Source organism: Hylobates moloch, unplaced genomic scaffold (genome assembly GCF_009828535.3).
Source record: "Hylobates moloch isolate HMO894 unplaced genomic scaffold, HMol_V3 SCAFFOLD_4, whole genome shotgun sequence".
NCBI classification, from domain to species: Eukaryota; Metazoa; Chordata; class Mammalia; order Primates; family Hylobatidae; genus Hylobates; species Hylobates moloch.
In genome coordinates, this window is record NW_026652279.1 from 174,492,652 (window position 1) to 174,503,714 (window position 11,063).

General features: G+C 60.4%; 1 protein-coding gene across 1 annotated transcript in view; it reads left to right on the forward strand.

Moving 5' to 3' along the window:
* Nucleotides 1–5,926, forward strand: part of TMEM255B (transmembrane protein 255B) — a 50,602-nt gene extending 44,676 nt beyond the window's left edge. Inside the window, exons 5-6 of the mRNA XM_032151274.2 lie at nt 95–238; nt 5,456–5,926. Coding sequence (XP_032007165.1) covers nt 95–238; nt 5,456–5,623 — 312 coding nt within the window. The 3' untranslated portion in view covers nt 5,624–5,926. The remainder of the gene's footprint in view (nt 1–94; nt 239–5,455) is intronic.
* Nucleotides 5,927–11,063: the final 5,137 nt, after the last annotated feature.

Consider the following 11,063-nt stretch of genomic DNA (forward strand, 5'->3'; position numbering starts at 1 on the left):
GGGGGTCGGGGGTGCTGGGCTTTCTAGGAAGGCTGGACAGCCCCTCCCTCCACTGGGGGGTACACGCCGACCACCCGTCTCCTCTCCATGGCAGGTGCCTCTGTCCCAGCTGGCCTACGGCCCAGCCGTCCCACCACAGACCCTCTACAACCCTGCCCAGCAGATCCTGGCCTACGCAGGCTTCCGCCCGACGCCCGAGCCCGTCCCGACCTGCTCGTCCTACCCTCTGCCCCTTCAGGTAGGGCCAGCGTCACCTGCTGGAGTTGGACGCGCTGGTCGTAGGCAGTGGGGTGGACAGGATGGGGCTGGGGTTGGAGGGGATGTCTTCCCGCCGCCTCACCTTCTGGATTAGGGACGGGAGGTGGGTGTCAGTGACAACCCGGCCATCGGGGCACAACCTCCCTGCAAGTATGGCCGGGGACTGCGCCAGGTGGCCCTGGTGACCCGCCACCATGCTCTGCTGGTAGCTGGCTCTTCTGACCCCGGGACTGGCCCCACACAGGCCTGGGCGGCTCCCCACTGCAGTGGTGGAGGCTCCTGCGTCTGTCTGCTGGTGGACGTCCTGTGGACACGGCCAAGTTATTTAGGTGGAGCCATATGGATCTGTCAAAATCCAACCCCATTTTACCTGCAGACGTGGAGACATCATAGGGTTCATCTTGACATGATGCTGTTGACCTTGGAGATGAAGGAGGGAGAGGCCACGGTGGGGGGTGAGCAGGACAGTTGCCTCTGCCTGCCTGTCCCATTTCCACTCCTGGGCACAACCGCCTTCTGTGCCACGAAGCTCTGTGCTGTGGCCGTGGGTGAAACAGACTGGGCGGCGTTTCTTACCTTGGCACTGCAGGCATTCAGGGCTGGCCACCCGCCGCGCTGGGGCACCCTAGGTGCTGAGGGTGCTGGCGGGCTCTGGCCTCTGCCTGTGGCATGTCGGAGCCGCCGGTGTGACAACCCAAACTGTCTCCAGATGTGCCCCGTGTCTCCTGCCTGGACGTGCTGCGTGCCCCAGGGGGCACAGTTGAGAACCCTGGTCCTGATAAACCTGGGCTTCCTTTCTGGGTGGGAGGCACTGCCCACATGCCCGGCTGACTGGCAGGTCCTTTTGCGTGAGTTAACGGCAGACTCTGCAGAGAGGGCTGTGTCAGGCCCAGCCTGACGAAGCTGCAAGCACCGCACCGTGACATGTTCCTGTGCGGGGAAGGGCAGGGTGAATGTGGGGGGTCGTGAGTTCGGAAGTCACGCATGACACAGGTCTTCACATATTCCACAAGAGGACCCGCTCCTGACACATGACGTTGGCAGAAAGAGACCTTCCTTAGAGTGACATCCGGGGGAGGCCTGTGCACACCCCGCCCTCACGTCCAGGACAGAGAGGGCTCAGGTTTGAGTGGAGCCCGAGAGCCACGACCTTCTCAGCTCACCCTGGGGACCTGCACCAGGGACCCTGAGGAGGGAGCAGGAACCGGCACTCATGGAGATGGTGCTGCTGGGGGTCCCTGGGGTCCAGGGGCCTGTGGGGCTGCTGGGGGTCCCTGGCATCCAGGGCCTGCTTGGGGCAGCCACCTTCAGTCATGCCCGGGACACGGCAGCTATTGGGCTCAGTGGAGATGACCAGGGCCCCCAGCCTGACACCATCTCCTTGTGGAGGGATCCCTGCACCTCATGCCTCAGTCTCCCCTCTCACTTTGAATATAAAGCTGGGGCCCTGCTCCCTGGGAACAAAAGCCCCCTGCTGGAGGTCTGGCCTGGAAGCATCTTTTCCATTTCTGTGACGGGGGAAGATGTGGTCCCCAGGGTCAGAAGATGGCGGGAGCTTTTGTCAGTGACCCTGTAGTGGTCACTCCTGCAGGCAGGCGCGTCTGCGTGGTGCCACAGGCAGCTTCATCCTTCCCTAAGCCTCCTGCCCCTGCCCCAGGGACGTCCCCATCATGGCAGGGACCGTGCCCCCCCCCCCCCCCCCGGGGCCACAGCCCTGTCCTGGGGGCTTCTCTCTGGCCTCCTGGTCTCCCACGGGAAGTTTGCCAAGCCCAGAACTGGAGGCCTGCAGGGGTATCTCCAGGGACGCTGGGCCTGCAGGTGCTCCCCAAGCAGCTCTGCACAGACACGGACCTGGAATCGCATGGATGTCAGGAACTTGCACCCCAGAGCACTGCCTGGGTGGCCCGTGCTGTCTTCCACCCTCAACCTCAGCCGCTGCCCCTCGGGGCCCCAGAGGAGAGACAACACGTGGTTCCATCAGCCCCTTCCTCTTGTCTGGCTCCAGGGCTGGTTTGGGCTGCCCTGGTGCTGGGGCCCGGCTGTCTGAAGCTCTGGCTGTGAGGGGCCCGGCTTCTCCAAGTTTGCATTCTGACTTGGGACCTTGGAGACAGTGAGGCTTTATGGAGGGAGGGGCTGGTGACTCCCTCAAGCAGGTGCGTCCTCCCTGCCTGTGAGCCCCACGGAGGTGTAAGATGTGGGGGTGGTCCTCCCTGTCACACGTGGGCTTACGGGATGTGGGGGGTGGTCCTCCCTGTCACACGTGGGCTTACGGGATGTGGGGGGTGGTCCTCCCCGTTACACGTGGGCTTACGGGATGTGGGGGGCGGTCGTCCCCGTTACACGCGGGCTTACGGGATGTGGGGGGTGGTCCTCCCCATTACACGCGGGCTTACGGGATGTGGGGGGTGGTCGTCCCTGTCACACGTGGGCTTACGGGATGTGGGGGGTGGTCCTCCCCGTTACACGTGGGCTTACGGGATGTGGGGGGTGGTCGTCCCCATTACACGCGGGCTTACGGGATGTGGGGGGCGGTCGTCCCCGTTACACGTGGGCTTACGGGATGTGGGGGACACGGGGCAGATCCACTTCATCCCCATGGTGCTCCATCCTCATCCACCCTGGGGCTCTGGCTTTACACAAAGGGTGGATGTTCCCCTCTTCCTATGGGGAGGCCTGGGGCCCTCGGATGGCCCAGCCAGCCTTTGTGCCAGCGTGTGTGGGAGCTTAATATACAGACGCTGATAATTGGATTTCAGAGATGGCAAATCAGATGAGTCTCATGTGCTCCTCAGAAGAACAACAGACGAGGGGCTCTGCTTCCGCAGAAATGGAGAGAAAATATTCAGGGTGTTCCATGGAAGTCGTTAGCGGCAGAAAATACTCCCACTTGAGACAGTGGGGGATGGGGAACGGTGACTTGATGGGGGAGGTTTGAGCAGTTAATAAAAAGGACTATTTAAAGAGATCACATTCCTTGCACCCAGCAGCTTTGCTGGGCATGAAGTGCAGGGGAGGATGTGGCATCACAGCAGAGGATGAGTTCCTGCCCCGTTACCAAGAAACGTGCCCTCCCTTCCCCTGTGAGATGACTCGTGGGCATGGCTTGTCCCTGGGGGGCCCTGTCCATTCAGTGGTTAACCTCGTGGTCCCGGGGTTTATTCCGTGGTTCCTGGTGGTTTATTCCATGTTCCTGGGGGTTTACTCCACGGTCCTGGGGGTTACTCCGTGGCTCTTCGGGGTTTAACTCTGTGGTTCTTGGGGGGGAGTTTACTTTGTGGTTCCTGGGGGTTACTCCATGGTTCCTGGGGGTTTAACTCTGTGTTTCCTGGGGAGGTTACTCTGTGGTTCCTGGGGCTTTACTCCATGGTTCTTCGGGGTTTACTCTGGTTTTTTGGGGGAGGTTACGCGGTGGTTTCTGGGGGTTTAACTCTGTGGTTCTTGGCGGGGGAGGTTACTCTCTGGTTCCTGAGAGTTTTACTCCACGGTCCTGGTGGTTCACTCCGTGGTTCCTAGGGAGTTACTCCATGGGTTCCTGGGGTTTATCTGTGGTCCTGGGGTTTACCCCTTAGTTTCCTTGACTGCTCATCTGCCGTGAAGAAGAGCAGGTGCTATGGAGTTGGAAGTTGGGAGCTCCCAGCAGACTTGAGAGAATGTTCCCTAGTGTCTCATTCTGTTGCCTGTGGCCAGAAACCTGTGTGAGTTTTGGGGGAAGAAAGAAATGAGGTTGGCAGGTGTCCCTGAGCCACTGGATCCCACGAGCCTGGGCTGTCAGCCTCAACACCGCAGTCCCTCTGAGCGAGGGCCCCATGCTCAGCCTTACCTACACCTGTGCAGAAATTCTGCTGTCAGGATCCAGAGGTCCTGCTAGCTCCCAGGGCGTCTGCAGTGCAGAGCTCTCCAGGGAGAGGCTCAGACAGGCAGCTGGCTTCTCATGGGACCCTGCAGGCTAGGGCAAGAGGAGCACAGAGCACATCTGGTAGCTTGGAGTTTGAAAAACTCTTACTGTGTTATTTCTTAGAAGGAGTTTGTTTGCTTTATTTATTTAAAATTTGATTAGAATTTCTCCCTAGAATTGAAGGGGAAAAAAAGAAAAGAATTAAGATGTGTGTTGGCAGTTGGAGAAAAACTAGAATGTATCAGTTTAAAATCTGTACCGTTCTTCGCTTTTCTGGTCTCAGAATTACTTGAGTGGGTGTTAGTTAGGGCTCTCTAGGGAAGCAGAGCCTATGGGAGAATACAGGTACCTACGTGTGAAGAGAGAGAGATCAATCCATCGATTCTGAATGACTGGCTGGCGACTGTGGGGCTGCAGGTGCACAACCACAGGGAGGGGGCAGGCTGGAGACCAGGGAAGGTGACGCTGCCCCGGGAGTGCCCAGGCCACTGGGGCAGAGTCCACTTCTCCTGGGGACCGCAGCCCCTTTCCTTAAGGCTTTCAGTGGAGAGGAGGGACTGTCTGTGTCCAGGGGCTGAGGCACTGTACGCAAGGGTGTCAATCACACCTGAAGACACCCAGATGCGTGTGTGAGCCGCTGAGTCAGCCATGGTGACACTGAACCAGCCACATGCTGCTGGACGTGTGGACGCGTGGGGTTCATACATGGGGACTTTCCTAAATATGAAGTGTTGGTTGAGCCCAGGGGCCCCGGGCCTGGTGGACCCTGACTGTCGGTTTGGAGTCAGGTCAGAGGCTCGCTGGCTGCGAGGAAGTGGGATGTGGTCTGGGTGTACCCTTCCTGGGGCGTCCACCCCCCGCCCCATGCAGCTGTGGAAGCCAAGGTTGTGCCAATAAGACCCTGGCCACCCTCTCCTGTTGTGCCCAGGGCTGGGGCTGCTCCTTCTGGTGTGGCCCTGGGTCTGTGGGGTGGGAGCCTGTGAGAGTGGCCCTGGGTCTGCGGGGAGAGGGGGGGCCCGTGAGAGTGGCCCTGGGTCTGTGGGGGGCCCATGAGAGTGGTCCTGGGTCTGTGGGGGGCTTGTGAGAGTGGCCCTGGGTCTGTGGGGGGCCCGTGAGAGTGGCCCTGGGTCTGTGGGGGGCGTGAGAGTGGCCCTGAGTCTGCGGGGGGCCCTGTGTCAGTGGCCCTGGGTTGGCGGGGTGGGTGGGGGGCATGTGAATGGCCCTGGTATATGTCAGGCTTCCCTGCAGTCTGGCACGGGGTGGTCTCACCTGCTAACCCAGGGCCCTCTCTGTTTATTGCAGCCCTGCAGCCGCTTCCCAGTTGCGCCCTCCTCTGCCCTGGCTTCGTCTGAGAACCTGCAGCCGCCCTCTCCAAGCAGCTCTGGCTGTGGGCTTCCCGGCCAGGCTCCACCACGCTACGCACCCACCTACTTTCCCCCGGGGGAGAAGCCACCCCCCTACGCACCCTGATAGAGGCGTGGAGTAAAAGATAACTTTTGTTTGTTTGGAAAAAAAAAAAAAAAAAGGCAGCCTCTAGAAATCCCGCTTCTGTGGCCAACCTCCTAGAGAACCCAGGAGAACGTTCCAGAAGTCTGTCCCCTCCTTCCCTCCCTGGGCACACTGGTGAGGGAGGCTGGGACCAGGCAGGGAGTGGGGCCCTCCAGACCCAGGCTGGTGACACCTCGGCTCGGGCTCTGCTCACACCAAACGGCGCTGAAAGTTCCCACCCGGCCTCCTCCTCTGAGAGCAGTTGTTCTGGTGTTTTCACATCCCTTAACTAATTAGCTATTATGATTCTGCAAAGAGGGTGCGGCCCCGTGCCTCCCTGCTTGTGTGTTCTTGTTTGTGGACATGCGTTGTGTGTTACACATTCGTGTGTGCATCTGTGTTCTGGAGAAGGGCAGGGCAGGACCCACCCGCCCCTCGTGCTGTGCTCCTGACGTATGCCAGGAAGGGAAGGACGCTTCGGCTCCAACGCCCAGCGCTGTGTCTAACCGCCTGTGAGTTGCCAGAATCTGGGGGCCCAAGTATCTTTCCCAGCCCCGGAAGCAAATCTGCCTGGGCCATTGGCGCGAGGGTCTCCCCCTGAGCTGTCTCCCAGCTACGGTGGCTGGGCTTCCGCTGTCCTTCCGCGGCTGCTCCCTCACCGCACCGTGTCTCAGGACCCCTGGCCGCTGGGATAGTGGGGGATGGTGTTTCGGGGTCCTTCGGCTCAGGATCTGGGGCCGCAGCACTCCTTGTGGAAACCAGCTTAGCTCCCCGCGGGCCCAGCATGCACCTGCCAGGCACATCTGGGGAGACAGATGAGCACGCCTGGGAAGCGGCAGGTCCCGGGTGGGTCACAGGTCCCGGGTGGGTCACAGGACAGGTCCTGGGTGGGTCACAGGTCCCGGGTGGGTCACAGGTCCTGAGTGGGTCACAGGTCCTGGGTGTGTCACAGGTCCCGGGTGGGTCACAGGTCCCGGGTGGGTCACAGGTCCTGAGTGGGTCACAGGTCCTGGGTGGGTCACAGGTGTCCCAGTGACAGGAGTTCAGGATGCGCCACCCCAAAGTAGCCGAAGTCTCTTGGAAAACATTGGATGTGGGGAGAGGCTTTCTCTGAACTCCTAAAGTCAGATTCTCAGGGAACCAGGGACTCCCTAGCGGGCGGGCAGGTGAGAGGCGATCCCACCGCTCCCTGGAGGCGCCACAAGACACTGAGTCGCCGTCTCTGCTCTGTGGGCCGCTCACGGTTCCCCAGCCACTCCCTCTCCCCTCGGAAGCTGGTGCCCCCAGGCCTCACCGCTCTCAGGGCCTCACGTCCCTCCCTGCAAAGCCCCCCGTGCCTACGATGAACAAGTACCGCTCTTCTCCCGAGTGAGTCTGAGGTCTCCAGCTTCACGGAACAGCAGCGCCCACCTGGGAGGTGGAGCGGGGACTTCCTCCCCTGCCCAGTCCTGGATCTGGGAGAAAAAAGGTGGAGGGGAGCCACACTCGTGCAGACACAGCCTCCTGCCCCTCCGCTGCCCGGGAGCCTCCCTCTGCCCGACGGAGGGTCTCATCCTGTGTTCAGCGCCCCTGGGCAGAAGGCCCGCAGCGCACATCCACACACGGACAGTGGCCGGCCGGGCCCAGGGGCGCCAACGGGCCTCTGAAAGGCCTGCAGCCAGCTCTGGTCTGGGAAGCCGCCACTGCTTATCATTTTTGTTTTATAAAATCCAGCCTCACGAGCTTGCTCTCCAAGACAGTGTGGTCTCGGCCTCTCCTCAGGGCTGACTGGCCCTGAACCAGTCCAGGAGGTCGGGCACGAGCCGGAGGTGCAGCGTCCTGTCTGGAAACTCACCACCAGGTTCCTCCAGGGCTGCAGGTGCCTGGCTCCGGGTAAGAAGCTGAAGAAGCAGCAGAGACCAAGAGGTTTCTGGAGCGCCGGGAGACGCACTCGGGAGGGCTGTGGGGGAAGAAAACTATGCCACGGATTTCCCGGGCCCCCGAGCCTCTGACTTTACCTCAGGGGAGGCCCTGTGGGCGCTGACGGTGCCGTGGTCTTGTGTGGGCCGTTCCTGGGCACCCTGGAGCTCGGCCTGTGTGACCGAAGCTGCCTGGTGCAGGCCCCAGGGCCTCTTGTTGTCCTAGGGGTGCAAACAGCAGAGAAGCTGAACTGCAGGTCTGGGCAGGGAGCCTCTGCCCCCTGGAGCCCTGGCCAGCAAAGTCACGGGAATAACCTTCCTTCCCCTCATGTCACCCTCGGTCGCAGGGTGCGGTGTGGGGGCATCAGAGTGCTTCCCCGAGGCTGCACTCACCAGCTTCCCCCAAACACAACGTCGATCTTCCCTGACTTTTAATCTTGTCTAGAGTCAAAAGCTGTTCAAAAATATTCAACTCCAAGGTCAACAGTTTTGTTCTTGCCACAAAAATGTCCTTATCCTTTATCCCAGCCACAAAGAATGTGAACAATTTGACTCAAGGCTCGTGGCGGCTGGAGGGTCCCCCAGGTCTCAGGGCAGCTCCCACCCGGCGCAGGGCTCCGGCCAATGCCTGGCCTGCAGTGTGGGTGGTGGCTGCTCTCGAGGTGCACCTGTCTCATATGGACGGAGCCTGTCTGGGGCCACCAAGCTCTGCCGGCCTGAGTCATGGTCTGATGAACCCCCGCTCTGGGCTCCACTGGGGCCTTCTGATCCCAGCCTCCTCTGGAGGGATGGGCTCCCAATTCCGCCCTTGCTTGGTTCCCACGCACAGCCGAGGCCAGTGAGACCCTGGAGACCACGGGAGACAGGGTGGAGGGGATGGTGGGGCAGGAGCTGCTGGGGGGTTTGGGGGTGCTATGGCCCCACCTGCACTCCCTGCCTCACTAGAACAGCACAGGAGACAGGCTTCTCCTACAGCCCAGAGGTGGGGGCCTAGTGCAGCTGCAGGTCATGCCTGGGGAGGGCACTACTGAGACTGGCCCCACCTTATTAGCTTGGGGCCTTGGGTTACAGGGAGTCTCCTCCTGCCTCAGTTTCTACATTTCACACAGCAGCACTGCTCATAAGAGCTCCCAAGCAGAGGCAACTACTGAGTGGGGAAAGGGACATGGTCCATCCACTTGGGGGGGGCCACCAGCCACAGAGCAAGGAAGGGACATGGGTGACGGTCCAGCCACATTGGGTCACCGGCCACGGAGAGAGGAAGGAGATGGTGATGGTCCGTCCACATGGGGTCACCGGCCACGGAGAGAGGAAGGGACATGGGCGATATGGTTTTGCTGTGTCCCCACCCAAATCTCAACTTGAATTGTATCTCCCAGAATTCCTGCACGTTGTGGGAGGGACCCAGCGGGAGGTAATTGAATCCTGGTGGCTGGTCTTTCCCGTGCTATTCTCGTGATAGTGAGTAAGTCTCACGAGATCTGATGGGTTGATCAGGATTTCCGCTTTTGCTTCTTCCTAATTTTCTCTTGCTGCTGCTGTGTAAGGGGTGCCTTTTGCCTCCCACCGTGATTCTGAGGCCTCCCCAGCCATGTGCAACTGTAAGTTAAACCTCTTTTTCTTCCCAGTCTCGGGTATGTCTTTATTAGCACTGTGAAAACAATACTACCGTGGTCCATTCACACGCGGGTCACCCGGCCACGGAGAGGGAGAGGACGTGGCCCATCCACACGCGGGTCACCCGGCCATGGAGAGGGAGAGGACGTGGCCCATCCACACGCGGGTCACCCGGCCACGGAGAGGAAGGAAGCTCTAATGGGTGCTAGGGGTGAGGCTATAACACACGGTGCTCAGGAAGGACACCAGACATGAAGACTGTGTTCTGTTTATATGCAGTGTCCAGAGCAGGCGTGTCCACAGACAGAAGCCGACTGGGAAAGGAGGTGCAGTCACTGCTCATGGACACGGGTTCTTTTTGGGGAGACAAGCGTGTTCTAAGCGTGTTCTGGATGGGGGAGAGGTGCAGTCACTGGTCAGGGATACCGGTTTTTGTGGGAAGAGGAGTGTCTGGGAGCCAGGTGGGGATGATGGTTGGACGGCCCCGTGGATGGACTGACCACCGACCCATGCTGTGCACTCATGAGGCATGGCTATTGCCGTGTGAATCACATCTGCACGGAAACAGGGGTGGGAGAAACGGGCCCCAAGGCTGTTGTGAAGATGGCCTTATGGGGCCGCACTGGCGCCTTGGACAGTGCTGGCCGCCGGCCGTGCTCAGGGAACAAGAGCCATGGTCATCACCCTTGCCACACACAGCAGCTCCTCCTGCAGACTTGGGGACCCCGCGGCCACCAGGCCCTGCAGTGGGAACAGAGATGCCTCCAAAACTCTGGGTACCCACAGAGGCAGAGGAGGATTCCACGAGGCCGGGGCCGTCAGCAGATCCTCAGACGGCGACACGCGCCACTTCCCTTTCTGTTTCCTAGACTTTTTAACTGATGGAATGCAGTGAGCAGAAAACGTGCTTGAAACAAGGGCACCATGGAGCGGACCCTCCCCCTCTCCCCTCGTGGAGACCTTCACCCTGGAGCAGGTGACCCTTCTTGCTTTGCAGGCAGGGGCTGTGGCTGGAGCTTCTCCTAAAAACAGGCCAGGCTGGGATGAGCCCGGCTGTACATTTGCTTTATGCTTCCGTTGGCATTTAAATACCTGATGTTCTTATTTTCTGTATTATGTGAAGTAGGAGGAAACGTTCCTTTTTGCTTAGAGCAGTGTTTCCACAGAGGTGCCCTGGCCTGGGGGACAGTGGCCAACCTCGGGAGACATTTTGTGTTGTCATGAGGCGGAGTGTCCAGGAGGGGGCGCTGCTGCATCTGCTATGCAAAGGACACGGCCAGATGAAAGGACCCCACCTGCAAAACACATGCCACATCCCTCCACGGGACACATCCCCTCTCCCTCCACAGGACACGTCCCTCTCCCTCCAGGGGACACTTCCCTCCTCGCTCCACGGGACACATCCCTCCTCCCTCCAGGGGACACATCCGCCTCCCTCCAGGGGACACTTCCCTCCTCCCTCCACGGGACACATTCCTCCTCCCTCCTTGGGACACATCCCTCCTCCCTCCACGGGACACATCCCTCCTCCCTCCTTGGGACACATCCCCCCTCCCTCCAGGGGACACATCCCTCCTCCCTCCAGGGGACACATGTCCCCTCCCAACTTGGGACACATCCCTCCTCCCTCCAGGGGACACATCCCTTCTCCCTCCAGGGGACACATCCCTCCTCCCTCCAGGGGACACATGCCCCCTCCCTCCACGGGACATGTCCCCTCCCTACTTGGGACACATCCCCCCTCCCTCCAGGGGACACATCCCCCCTCCCTCCAGGGGACACATCCCTCCTCCCTCCAGGGGACACATGTCCCCTCCCAACTTGGGACAAATCCCTCCTCCCTCCAGGGGACACATCTCCCCTCCCTCCAGGGGACACATGTCCCCTCCCAACTTGGGACACATCCC